This window comes from Vidua macroura, chromosome Z, assembly GCF_024509145.1.
Source record: "Vidua macroura isolate BioBank_ID:100142 chromosome Z, ASM2450914v1, whole genome shotgun sequence".
In the NCBI taxonomy this organism is placed as follows: Eukaryota; Metazoa; Chordata; class Aves; order Passeriformes; family Viduidae; genus Vidua; species Vidua macroura.
In genome coordinates this window covers 75,739,246-75,752,567 of record NC_071611.1, presented here as the reverse complement: position 1 = coordinate 75,752,567, position 13,322 = coordinate 75,739,246, and the positions used below count along the sequence as shown (strand labels likewise).

Sequence of the window (13,322 nt, the reverse complement as noted above, 5' to 3'; positions counted from 1 at the left end):
ATTGTGGCTGCTGTATTTGACGTCAAAGGGGCAAGTTTGTGGTGGAGGAGCTGCGTGGGCCCAAAGGACCCAGGGGTGCCGGTCAAGAGCAGTTGAAGGTGGGCCAGCGCGTGGCCAGGGAGCCAAGAAGGCCAAGGGCGTCCTGGCCTGTGTCAGCAAGAGTGGGGCAGCAGGAGCAGGGCAGTGAGCGTCCCCCTGGGCTGGGCAGCGCTGCGGCCACAGCTGGGAGTGCTGTTCCCAGTTGTGGGCCCCTGTGAAGCAGAAAGTCCTTGAGGGGCTGGAGCGTGTGCAGAGGAGGACACGGGAGCTGGGGAAGGCTGTGGAGCGCAAGGCCAAGGAGGAGGTGCTGAGGGAGCTTTAGCCTGGACAACGGGAGGCTCGTCAGGGCCTTCAGGCACACTTCCATAGATCCATAGAGGACAGGGCTCACCCCAAGGCCTGCTTCCCTGCCAAACATCCCCGCTCTGCATGCAAGGGCTTTAGCCACCTGAGGAAGTGACACTTCCAATTTGTGGTTTCTTGGCTTGCTAGGAGGAGAAGCCCTGCTGATTTTCTCTCTTCCCAGCAAGCAAAGATGCTTCTGCACAAGCTTTCCTGCCCTTTTCCTGCACCGAATGGGATTCTGATCCACTTTTAGTTTTCCATGTCTGCCGCAGCAATAGCAAAGGCCTTGCTGGCTATTTCCTACTTTTCCATTTCACAGCTTTCAAGAGCTAAAAGCTCCCTTGTGCAGAGGCACTGTGCCTTGCAGATAGCAGCCATGGAGGACTATCAAATTCCTAGGCAAACAGAGTTCTCTTGAATTAGCCCATTTTAATCTGGCCGGAGTGACTTAGAATGCCATTGCTAAGAATGCTGATGATTTCTCCTTCAAAGAGGTGGTTGTAGATGCCAGGAGAAAGGAGGTGCTAAACGATAGGTAACGGCCTGTCCCTCATGTTTCTCTCTTGCCACAGATGACAGAAGCAGCAGCAGTCTCTGCCCCGGCTCCCTCTGCTCCTGGAGAAGAAGCCAAAGAGGAGCAAAAGGAGCAAGAGGGCCACAAGGCTGCAGCTGTGGTCACAGCAGAGCCTGATGGTTCCAAGAGAGTAAGTGCCAGTTGTGGGTGGTGCTGTCTTTAGTGCAAGGCAGAGCTGCAAGTTTCTGAGCAGCCAGCACTTGCTGTTGCTGGCTGAGGATGCTGAGTGCTGGAATCCCGCAGGACGCGGCCATTTCCTGCAGGCAGGGACAGCTAGAAATTGGCCTTTGGCCTGTCACCTTGAGGCACCCAAGAGCTGGGGGCTGTAGCTCAGCTTCTGCCTGCTTGGCTCAGTGAAGCTCTGTCTCTGGGCTTCTGCAGGGCCGTGGCCAAGGGCACAGGTGCTCGTGCTGGAGGTCACAGGGCTTTCTTTAGTTGTTTTCCCTTTGTGCAAAGGTGTGTTTGGCTTGTGGAAGTGTTCTGCAGTTTTCTGCAGCAGTTCTTCACTTGTACAGTCTCTTTTGGCTTTTGATAAGCTGCAAGGAGATGATTGCGTTGTCCATGAAGCTGGGGCAGGCCATTCTTGTGGGGTGAGGCCAAAGGAAGCAAGTGCCTTGTAGGGAAGGCTTCTTGCCTGGCAAAAAGCAGAAGGGAAAAGTTGCTGTGGGTGCGTTTTGGGATGAAGCCTGCAGCTTTGGAAATGGCATTAGTGGCTCGGGTGGGGGTGAAGCTGCAAGTCCTTGACTGCTGTCTTGTGTTGCTGAGAAGAGGAAGGACATCTTGGAATTGTGGCTGCTGTATTTGACGTCAAAGGGGCAAGTTTGTGGTGGGGGAGCTGCGTGGGCCCAAAGGACCCAGGGGTGCCGGTCAAGAGCAGCTGAAGGTGGGCCAGCGCGTGGCCAGGGAGCCAAGAAGGCCAAGGGCGTCCTGGCCTGTGTCAGCAAGAGTGGGGCAGCAGGAGCAGGGCAGTGAGCATCCCCCTGGACTGGGCCACGCTGCAGCCACAGCTGGGAGTGCTGTGCCCAGTTGTGGGCCCTTGTGAAGCAGAAAGTCCTTGAGGGGCTGGAGCGTGTGCAGAGGAGGACACAGGAGCTGGGGAAGGCTGTGGAGCGCAAGGCCAAAGAGGAGGTGCTGAGGGAGCTTTAGCCTGGACAACGGGAGGCTCGCCAGGGCCCTTCAGGCACACTTCCATAGATCCATATGGGACAGTTCTCACTACAAATGCTATTTCTTCTGCAAATATCCTGTCACAGCATCCAAGTGCTTTTGACACTTTTTTTGGTGACTCTTTCATCTTGTGGTTTCTTCCTTTTTTAGGAGGAGATTTCCTGTTCAGGTTCTCATTTTTCAGGAAGGCCAGGTGGTTTTCCTCCATCTTTTCTGCCCTTTTCCATCAATTGTCAAGATTCTGCTAGGTTTTTCTTTTGTAAGGTGACATTTCTGGAGAATGCATTATATTTGCATGAGAACACATTGTTTGGGGCTGCGAGCTCGGTGCAGAAGGAGCTGTTCTGGTGCCAGGCCAGTCAATAGGGCCTTTCACTTCGCGTTCATATTGACAGTACCTCTGCCTTTTTGCAGCCCAGGGAATCAGTAAATGTGGTGTTTGGAAATTGAGCAGGAAATCAATGCTCTTGCATTCCAGCTCGTCCTCAGAGATCAGAGGAGCTGGGAGGGGCTGGGCTTTATTTCTGATTACAGCCCCTTTAGCACTCTCAGTGTTGTCAAGTCAAAGGGAAGCACTTGGCCAAGCACATATGCTGCAAGAATGCCATTCCCAGTGCAATACTCTGGATCTGGTTGCATTCCATAAGGACCTAAATGCTCCAGATTTCCCGGGAGTGTGGTTTATTGAAGCAATAGGAGAGCAATTTCAGGATTGCTGCTGATCAGGGCAATGGCTACCAAGTGTGTGTAGCAACAGAAACTATAGTTAAGAGCGATTATAAGAGTGAGTTCTATCTTTCTCTCTATCTATCTGTCTATCTATCTATCTATCTATCTATCTATCTATCTATCTATCTAATCTATCTATCATTTGCATAATTGAATCTTCTTGGCTCTGGTCCAAAGTAGTTGGAGGTGCAAACTTCACCTAAAGCATCCCTTTCAGGAGAGGATTAGAGACACGTTCTGTTGACCGATTCTGAGCAGGCAGAGCTGTTTCCCCCTCCAGATATGGTGGGGTTTTTTTTCCCCTCAGAGCTGTTTTCCTCCTCCGGCCTCTTCTTCCTGAAGCCCCCAGTTAATTCTTTGATTTTCTGCCTGTCCCAGAGAGGTGGAAGAATTCCATGTTTTAGGTGGTGAAGAGAACATGAACTCCAGAAGTGTCTCTCATAAAGGGTGAGCTCACCCAGGAAGCCACCTGCAGAGGCAGGATGGAGCTGTGGGACTGGGCTGGGTGTCAGTCACTACTGAAAGACAAACAGGACATGGCAGGAGCAGAGGGAGGCCCTCACCAGACCCCTGAGAAATGCCACACCTTCCCTGTCAGCTGCCTGAGAGGCTATTGGAGCTTCAGCCCCAGATGGCCCCTGATTGTAGTGCCAGGGTCACTTTGGAATCTGTGCCTCCCCACGGGCAGAGAATGACCCAGGAGAGCAGCAGCACAGTGCTCTGGGAACGTGTGAGCCCATCAGTCCTTGAGTCTTGGCCCACAAATGTCCTATGGAAAGTTGAAACCCATCTTCTCTTGCTTTCTGTGCAGATCCTTCCAGAGAAAGAGCAGGAGCAGATTGCCTTATCAGAGATGCCATGCCAGACTCAGGGAGAGCTGAGAGCCCGAGAGCAGGAAGAGCAGCTCAGGCAGCAGGTGGAAGAGCCACAGGAGAATGGCCAGGTAAGCCTGACTCGCCAGGTGTCAGAGGGAAAGGGCAGGAAGAGGGGCATAAAACAGAGCTCTTGGGACTGAGGAGGCCAGGAGTCCCAGAGGCACTGAAAGCACAGAGCCTTGGAATCTGCAGGGATCAGCACTGGGACAAGAGAGCTCCATTGGAAGCAGGTGTGGGTAGGGAAGGAGAAAGAAGTGGCTGAATAAATGTGATTTTGAGGCTGCAAGAGGAAAAAGCTGAGCCTTATGGCAGCTCCCAGTTACTTGCTCTGCATTTGTGTGTACAGAATATCAAGGCAGAGCCACAAGCAGAGCTGCCCGAAGCTCAGAGTGCCATCACAGAAGTGAAGAAGAGGAACCAGGAAGACACGAGAAGAATTCAAGAGGAGATGAATCTCCATCAGCAGAGGGGCGATCAACAAAACCAGGTGAGTGAAAGAGTGGCAGCCACTCCACTCATGAAACATCCTCTCTCTTGTATTTTAGAGAACTTGAAGGAACAGCTGGACACAGACTTTCAGAAAGCTCACGCTAAGATCAAGGCAAGGGAGAAGAGGCAGGAGGAAGAAATGAAAATCATCAGAGAAAAATTTAATCCCCTCCCTCAGGCTCTACAAAAGCAAGTGAGTGAAAGAGGGATAGCCACTGCAGTCACCAAACTGGTGGTTTCTGCCCTTCTGGCCTTCCCAGTGCAGAGCAGCAGGGAGCAGGGTGATGCCTCTGAGTGCCATCCTGCTCTAGTGTGTATCACAGTCACTCAGAAGGACATTTCCTGGTGTGCTGAATCTCAGCTGCTGCCCTGGACAGTGGGACTTGTCCTTTGGCCTTTTGGCCAGCAGTCATCCAAATTGATTCCTGCTGGCCTGTTCCTGCTCTCCTTGTTTCTTGAGGTGTTTTTACAGGGGAATATGGTGACCCAGATGGAGGATTGAAACAAGCTGTCTGTATCCCTTGTAAATCTGTTCTTTCCTCACAGTCAGTGACTCTTGACTGACAGGGACAAGCTGTAGTCTCTGACTGCTTTGTTCTGTTTGACTCGAGGTGCAAGTGTTGACATCTCACCGGGCAGCCGGCAAAGACTTCCGGCAAATGAGTGGCACTGAAGAGCCCCGAGGCGGGCGTGAGGCACAGGAACTGTCCCCACCAAAGGTGCTACAGGTTGGGCATGACCTGAAGATGGTGCAGGAAAAGAAGACACAGTGGGGGGAGGACGAACACTTGAACAAGGAGCTGCACGTGTGTCTGAAGCCCTTGGAGGGGGAAAGGAATCCTTGAGTGGAAGTAGAATGGTCATTGTGGCAGTGATCCTTCAGAAAATCCATGAAAATGGACCATGAATCTGGCCATCCACTCAAGTAGAACTAGCCTTTGGTTTTGACCCATCCAGTCTGAGAAGTGGACATCAGAAAAAACCCACTTAAGAGCCCTGCATGTTGCTGACAGCACCTTCCTAAGGGCTTGCATTTGAAATGGAATCTCAGGCTAATCTCTGCCAGCCACCTTTCTGACATAAACTCATTTCTTGTCCCAGATCTACAAGGGCTTTGTCACCAAACCTGCTGCTGCAGCAGCATGGTCTAAAGGAGCCTTTGCTCTCCACCCTGAGAAGCGGAGCCGGGGCGGTTTGTTCATCTCCAGTGCTGACCCAGCTGCTGCTCAGCAACAGGAGATCAAGGATGACTCCCTGGAGCTACGGAGTACGTCTGCTGTATTTCTTGTCTGAGGGACAGTCTATTGTGTGCAGGTGTCAGCATAGCTGTACCAAATGCTTTTCCTGAGTTTGGTGTCCCAGGGACATTTAGAGACATTTCCCCACAGGAACTGCTGTAGAAAAGCAGTCTCTGTGCTGGCCACCTGTGCTGCAGAGCTGTCTGCCTGGTTGTTGTTGTTACCCAGCCGAACGCAAAGGGTTCAAAGCTCCAGGCTCTGGGTCTGCCTTTTGAATCTCCTGGAAGCTGGGATCTCTGCTTTAAAGTGAGCATCTTGCATTTTGTTTCCCTCAGGGACAATAGTGAACATGGAAAATCCCGTGATGAAATACACGGAACTGGAATATATTGGCAGAGGGTGAGTCCAACCACAGTCACTTCTACATAACCATGGGCCAGGTGTTTTTCTGGTGGAATATCTATCCAGTGTGAAGTCAGAGCAGCTGCAAACAGACATCTATCCCCATGTTCAGACACTGGGGATAGATTGTCCCATCTCTCAGTGCTGCTCCGAATTTGTGAGTGTGCCCAAGAAGGCATTGGCAGAGACACCTCCATGCTGCCAAGTTCTTGCCTGCAGCAAGGAACAGGACCTGGAAGATCTCCTTGTCTCTCAAGTGTGGGACAGTTCTGTGTTAATTTCCTGAGCATTTTTGTATATCTCCAAATCATACAGCCACACTAATAAAAGGGGAAGAAACGTGCTTGCCTGAAAGAGCAACCTACTCCCTGATAGCTGTCAGATAACAGTTCTCAGGAACATTTCTTTCCAAGAGATTGCAGAAGGAAATACTCCATGGTCAGGATAAAAACTGCACAGTTTAGAACCTGAAACCCAAGGTGAAAGAAGGAGATCTCCTTAGGAGCTGAGGCAGTAAACAGCAACGCTTCAGGGACAGGCCCAGTGCCCATGCACTTGAGAGGAAAATGCATCATCTGCCTTTGGGCAGAGCCCGCCTGCTTCCGGCAGGTTTTAGGCATTTGCAGCAGAGATCTCCTCTGTGGACTGGCTTTCACTGCAAGATCTAAATGTCTTCTCCTTTCTTTGCTGCTTTTTTGTTTCTAGGACTTTTGGAGATGTTTGCAGAGCACTTGACAATGCCACAGGAGAAGAGGTAAATGTCAACATCTCCCGCAGGTCCTCTGGTGTGAGCAGCTGTGGCTGGAGTTTGAGTAGAGCTGTGCTGAAAAGGCGCAAGAAGCACAGACTGCTACCAGCCTGCAAAATACATTTGGGACAGTCTTTGTCCTTCTCAGCTGCCAGAAGGAAGGCAAGGAGGGCAGCAGTTCCTTTCAGAGAAGGATGTGCTCATTTGCTCTCCATTGCTAAAACAAAGGTGGTGCCTTTGAGCATCTCACTGCTCTTTGGGGCTACGGCTTCAGAGTCCTGAATTCTCACTTCTGCTTGCCAGCAAATGCATCTGAAAGTTACTGGTAGTTCCTTAGCCACCTGCAGTGCTGCACTGGAGAACTGCACGTAGGGAGAGATCTGCACGGCGTCCCTAAAAGCCCTAAGTCCTGCCCATAGCCCGAGATGTATCCACAGAGTATTAAGGCATGGATTACTTCTTCTGAATCCCAGACAAAGCAGCAGGGAGTGTGCTCAGAGCTTTGTGGGTGATAGTTGAGACACCACAGTTACCAAGTGGACAAGGCAAAACCTCAGTGGCCACGTGTCCTGTAAGTGGCCTCCAAGGGAGCAGAGAAATGGGCTGTTGCAATGTCAGTTCCTAATTACTGCAATGCCCAGTCACAAGGCAGTTTGGCACAGCTCGGCTGTGGCATTGCAAAAGCACTCGCTCCATGTGCCTTGCGGTCTTGTGCCGCCAACTTCTCAAGTTACTGATTTTCAATGTCATTTTAGGTGGCCATAAAGAAAATAAATCTCCAAGAACTGAGGAAGAAGGAACTAAGAGTCTATGAACTCATGGTCATGAAGACAAATATGAATCCCAATCTGGTCAACTATTTAGACAGGTGAGTTGTTGTGAATGTTTGTTTACATATTGCAAACATGCAAGGTAAAATTCCACTTTGTTCACTGGCAGAAAATAGAGCTGTAATTATTGGTTAATTATTACTGCTCTGCTCATCTCCAGTGGATGGGAAGAGAGTGCATCTTGTCTGCATGAGTCTTCCCCGGTACACAGAGTTCTAAAATTATTCAAAAACCTGCATCACTCATATCTTACTAAATCAATAGCCTGTAAGTTCACAGCCACCACATTGTTTTGGGGCTTGGTTTTTTTCAAGAGTCCTCTTACGTCCAGATAAACTAACATGGATTTCCCTTGGATTGTGTCCCCTCTTTTCCATTGCTTTGCATGCCAGGAAGACTAGTTGCTTATTTCCAGAAACACGCAGTTTGACAGGTTTTTGATCTGTTCCTAACCTGCAGTTTTTACTTGCTGGCTATTGAAGACATCTCCTTTTTTCACAGCTGTGCCTTTCTTCTTGAGACAGATTGCAAACAATGCACAGCCTAGAGGGACATTCCTTTTATTCTGTCCTAGTCACAAAGGGACTTGGAAACAAGAATCAATCAAGAAAACAACCTAGCCATGCATGTTTATCTCCATGCTCTTGTTTCCTTCTTTCAGCTACCGTGTGGATGGGCAGCTCTGGCTGGTCATGGAGTACATGGACGGAGGCACTCTGAGCGATGTCATCAGCGAGACCTACCTGTCTGAAGACGAGATGGCAGCCATCAGTCGGGAGGTCAGCAATCCCACCTGTGCTGCCCAGGGCTTGGGCAGGATTGTCTGGGAAACAGGGCTCCGACCTGGAGTGATTTCATGTGCCAAGCTTTGTTTCTGTGTTGCTGGTATGCTATGGGCAAGTAAAAGCCTCTCAAGTGAAATGCCTGCCAGTGCCCCTGCACTCACAGCAGTTAGTTCTTGTACTCATATCTCCTACTGTTGTATTCTCGCTCTGTCTCTTGTATTTGTATTTGCTGTTCTCCACCTTGCCTCCCTAAACTTTTATCTCCAGCCTGTCTGCACTGCATTCCTTGTCTGTAAAAGCAATGGTGCTGGTGGCAGCATTTGAAATGATCAGCAAAGAAAAAAAGACTCATTTCTCTCAGTCCTCAACTGAAAAGGACAGTAGTGCAGCCAAAATGCTCTTTGCTTCAGGAAGGTGACTGTTATGATACTTCCAAGTCTGTGCTGAGGCCAGCAACAAAACCTTTGTCATGCAGCCTCCCACCCCAAAGTGATCCACTTCACACCAAAGGGAGGGACTTTCTCTTCCTTGGCAAAACCCCTCACTTGTCCTCTGCATGGAGAAAGCACATCCACAGCAGCAGCAGCCATGCTGGCTGGTTTGCAGGGGACAGTCTACAACAACAGCAGGTGCTGTTGCTCTTTCAAAAGCTGACATGCCTTTCCTTAGAAAGGTCCTGCTCTGCAAGTGGTGGAGCAGCAAGCTCTTCCTCACAATGGCACTGTGTTCCTCCATTACTCGCCATTCCCCTGCAGAGGGAATCTTTTAGAGCTCTTTCCTTTCTTGTGTAATGAAATGACATCACTAATTTTTGCCCTCCTGTTTCTGTTTTCTCTCTCAGTGCCTGCAAGGCCTGGATTTTCTTCACTCGAACCACGTGATCCACCGAGATGTGAAGAGCAGCAACATCCTTCTCAGAACCGACGGCTCTGTCAAGCTGGGTCAGTGTATTCTTGGTCAGGTGCAGCATTCCAGGGACGTGGGCTGTGGGGCTGCTTTGAGTGACTGCCAGCTTCCCAAAATTGGTGTTGGTGGCAGTGCAGGGAACCCTGCCACAAACTGTGGGCACAGTTGCAACATGCACAGAAGTATGACAAGGAACAAGGAGTCAAGAGTGGCGTTGCTCTGTGTGTGTCCCTTCCAGAGGGAGGGAGCTGTAAATCTAAAGCTTCAGAAAAATAAAAGGCTGGAGGTAGTCTAAACAATGAGGCTTTTTTTTTTGAAGTGGCCAATTCCATATTTCCTTGTCTAAAGCCCTGAGGAAACAGAGCATGGACAGTTCTCCAGGAGACTCAACAGCACATTCTTAGACTGAGAGTGGGGAATTCTTTGGCTTGATTTCCTAACTTGAGCTGGCTTTCATGGTTTGTTTTTTTCTCCACAGCTGACTCTGGCCTCTTTGCTCAGCTCACCCCTGAGCAGAGTCGACGGAGCTCAGTGGCCAGCACTTCTGGGTGGATGGCGCCTGAAGTGGTGACAGGTCAACCATGTGGCCCCAAAGTGGACATATGGTCTTTTGGAATCATGGGCATCGAAATGGTGGAACGAGAAGTTCCTTACTGGAATGAAACTCCTGTTTCGGTAAGGTGCAAATACTCACTGATCCTGCTTGTCTTTCTCACCTGTCCCATGGTCAGTGTGCCATTGGACAAAATCCCATTGCCATCTGCTGGCACCACTTCCACCAAGGTCCCCTTCTGAAAATGTCCCTGCAGCACATCAGCATCTGCTGTCGATTTGGTTGCATCAGAAGGGAAGTGGCAGTTCAGAAACCTAACCAGCTCAGAAACCTGCCATTTTGGCCTCCAGCCATACCTGACATTTTTCACTTGCTTTTTGAACAATGTTGGAGCTCTGTCTCTGAAGAAAAGGAATTTTTCCGTGGAATGGTTGGATGTGTGATAAATATCCTTCAAAATAGAGATTGAATCTTCCTAGTTTCAATTTTAGAGAAAAAGAGAAAAGAAAAAAAGAAAATTGAAAAGGAAGAGGAAGAGAAAAGGGAAAAGAAAAAAAGAAAAAGTAAGAGAAAAATGGAAAGGAAGAGGAAAAGGAAGAGAAAATAAGAAAAAAAGGAAAAGGGAAAAAAAGAAAGAAAAAAAGAAAAAGAATAAAAAGAAAAAGGAGGAAAAACCACCAAAGCAATGCCCAAGCAAGTTCTGCTTGCTTTTCCCTTCATTTACCACAGCACATCAATTTTCCTCCAAACTGTAGCATCTTTTCCCAATCCTGTGGGTCTTCAAAACTTTCAGGCTTTCAAATCATCTGTACATTGTTCAGTTATGCGTGTGGGTGGCCTGGATAAGTTTAGGATGTGTTTTTCTCCGACTGCAGTTAGAATTGTACACTAAACTCTTGGCTGTTTCTGGGTACTTTAACAAGTTGATGAGCTTGCAGCCAGGTGCCCGGGGCTGGGATCCAACGTGGGCGGTTGACGCCGGTGCTGTGTTCCTTTACCACAGGAGCAGGGCCATCCCTGGCTTGCACAGTTCTAAGGACAGTGAGGACTCCAGCTCCCCACCATGTCCAGTGGCTGAGCACAGCTGCAGAGAGACAGGATAAAACCCTCTTTGTAACCTTCGGGGGTGGGGGAAAAGTGAAGGAATTTTTCCTCTGGGTTGAAGAAGAAAGTAACAAAGTCTCTTTGGTCACCATCTATTTCAGTGCCACCAGCACAGAGCTGTCACTATTGTGGTGGGCATTTTCATGGAGACTCCCAGGCCTCCTTCCATTGTTATTTCTGTCTATTTTAGATGGATTCTGCATCTGCATTTTTTTCAAGAGGAGAAAAAAAAAAAAAAACGTGATGATTTTTGTTTCATGGAAGCTGTGCTAAAGGGACCAACAAGCACTGCAAAGATTCCTTTCATGTAATAATCCTTGGAAATAGTATGGATAGAATAAACTCCCCCTTCCAAATAGCCTGTCAGGCTGGTGCAAATCCTCAGAGAAGCAAAACATGCTTTTGCTGATGTAGTTCCCACTAACTAGGTCAGTCAATGAAATCAGCTGCCAAGGCAAGATCTGCTGAATGCTGGAAAAGCTGTGGCTGCATCGGGGTTTGGGTTTTTGGTTGGTAAAGGAAAGTCATCTCTGGGTCTCTCCAGGGCAGTTTCTGCAGAGTGGAGCTTAAACAATGGGATCTGAGAGAGCACTTACAGATGGGAAAGAAGCAGCTGGAGCCTTATGTTTCCTTTTTCCCCAGCCTCAACTCCTGATAGACATACGAGGGACACCAAAGCTGCAGCAGCCCAACCGATTCTCGCCTTGCCTGCGTGACTTCCTGAGCTGCTGCCTGCTGAGAAACGAGGCACAGCGCTGGTCAGCCAAGGAGCTCCTGCAGGTAAAATGCAAAGGGGCTGCAGGTGAAAGAGTGTCTGAGGGATGGGCTCCTCCTCCAGTGAGGTCCAAGGCATCAGATGAGCCCCCGTTCCTCCTCACCTCCACTCTTGGTGCTGTTCAAATGAAAACAGTGAAGAATCCTAGACTGGGCTGGCAGGGCCCTGTGAAGGTCATCTGGTCCAAGTGTCCTGCAATGAGCAGGGACATCTTCAAAGAGATCAGATTGCTCAGAGCCCTTTCCCACCTGACCTGGAATACCTGCAGGCATGGGGCACCTACAAGCTCTTGGGACAACCTGTGCCGGTGTTGCACCATGCTCTGAGTAAACAAGTTCTTCCTTAGACCTACTCTTGATCCCCATTTTGTTATTAAAAATATTTGCCCACATTCTATTGTTAAATGGCCATGTTAAAAAAGATGTCCCCCATTTTCTTCAAAGCCACTCTGAAGTCTTGGAAAGTGGCAATAAAGTCTCCCTGGGGCCTGTTCTTCACAAAGCTGAATAACTCCACCTCTCTCCGCATTTCCTGAGAGGACAGGTGCTCTGTTTTCTGGCTGTTTCTGGAACCCAAGGAAGCCCGTCCTGGCAGAGCAGTCTGGAGAGATTTGGCTGTGGGCAGGAGGGGCTGTGGGGGGCTCACTGTGAGCCTCTGAGGGGCCCTGGTTTCTGCCCCCCACCCCACCCTTAGAGGTTTCTGGCACGCAGACAGGGGCAGCTGAGAGGGACTTGTCCCAGCCCCATCTGCTGCCTGGCACGCTCAGGCAGAGGGGAACTGGCCCAGGCTTACTGCCAGGCTGTGTGGCAGAGAGGGAACTGCAGCAGCCAGCGCCACTCGGCTGGCCCTGCTGGGAAGGAAGGTGCCATCCAGCACAGGAGGGGCAGGGCATGGAAAGGTAGACACTGCTCTGTCTCCCTGTGGAAATTAGCACGGTGCCTGTCTCTCAAAGACAGGGACCTATGTGGGTCATTGGAGTTTCCTGAAAGGAAGAAACCCCAGGGACAGAAAGCACCATTTCTAGAGCACTGGCAGGGCAAAAATCCCAGCTAGATGGAGAAACCAGAATAAAGGGATAAGTGGGATTCTGGGCCAGGTTTGCCTGTGATGGCAAGGTCCTGCACATAAAAGATGGAGGTGCAGATGGTCCCATTGGTCCTCTTTCTGCATCTTTCTAGGAGCCAGAGGAATCCTCTGAAATACTGAGCTTGGAAAGTCACGGTTCATTGGTTTTTGTTGTTTTTTTTTCTTTGGGCAGCATCCATTTGTAACACTTGCTGAGCCTGCGTCCTGCCTGGTGCCACTGATTGTTTCAGTGAAGAAGAGGAAGGAGACAAGAATGTGATAATCACATCAGGACCATTACCATTGACTTAGAGTAGGATTGTAGGTTAGGGTTAGGGTTAGGGTTAGGGTTAGGGTTAGGGTTAGGGTTAGGGTTATGATTAGGGTTAGGGTTAGGGTTAGGGTTAGGGATAGGGTTAGGGTTAGGGTTATGATTAGGGTTAGGGTTAGGGTTATGATTAGGGTTAGGTTTAGGGTTATGATTAGGGTTAGGGTTAGGGTTAGGGTTAGGGTTAGGATTAGGGTTATGATTAGGGTTATGATTAGGGTTAGGGTTATGATTAGGGTTAGGTTTAGGGTTACGATTAGAGTTAGGGTTAGGTTTAGGGTTAGGGTTAGGGTTAGGGTTAGGGTTAGGTTTAGGGTTAGGGTTAGGGTTAGGGTTAGGGTTAGGGTTATGCTTAGGGTTACGATTAGGG

General features: G+C 49.5%; 1 protein-coding gene across 1 annotated transcript; it reads left to right on the top strand.

The window, feature by feature from the left end:
* The first annotated feature begins 8,076 nt into the window (after window positions 1-8,076).
* Window positions 8,077-11,905, top strand: LOC128822381 (serine/threonine-protein kinase PAK 1-like). Its single transcript, XM_054004077.1, has 5 exons — window positions 8,077-8,215; window positions 9,063-9,162; window positions 9,606-9,802; window positions 11,427-11,564; window positions 11,828-11,905. Exons 1-5 carry the CDS (start codon window positions 8,129-8,131, stop codon window positions 11,903-11,905), a joined length of 600 nt encoding a protein of 199 aa, XP_053860052.1. The 5' UTR covers window positions 8,077-8,128.
* The last annotated feature ends 1,417 nt before the right edge of the window (window positions 11,906-13,322 follow it).

Bases quoted from the DNA above. Each gene is read 5' to 3' on its own strand.
- LOC128822381 (XM_054004077.1), top strand. From the start codon at position 8,129: ATGGAGTACATGGACGGAGGCACTCTGAGCGATGTCATCAGCGAGACC. The intron at 8,216-9,062 runs GTCAGCAATCCC...TTTCTCTCTCAG, and splicing joins TGGCAGCCATCAGTCGGGAG to TGCCTGCAAGGCCTGGATTT. The intron at 9,163-9,605 runs GTCAGTGTATTC...TTTTCTCCACAG, and splicing joins CGACGGCTCTGTCAAGCTGG to CTGACTCTGGCCTCTTTGCT.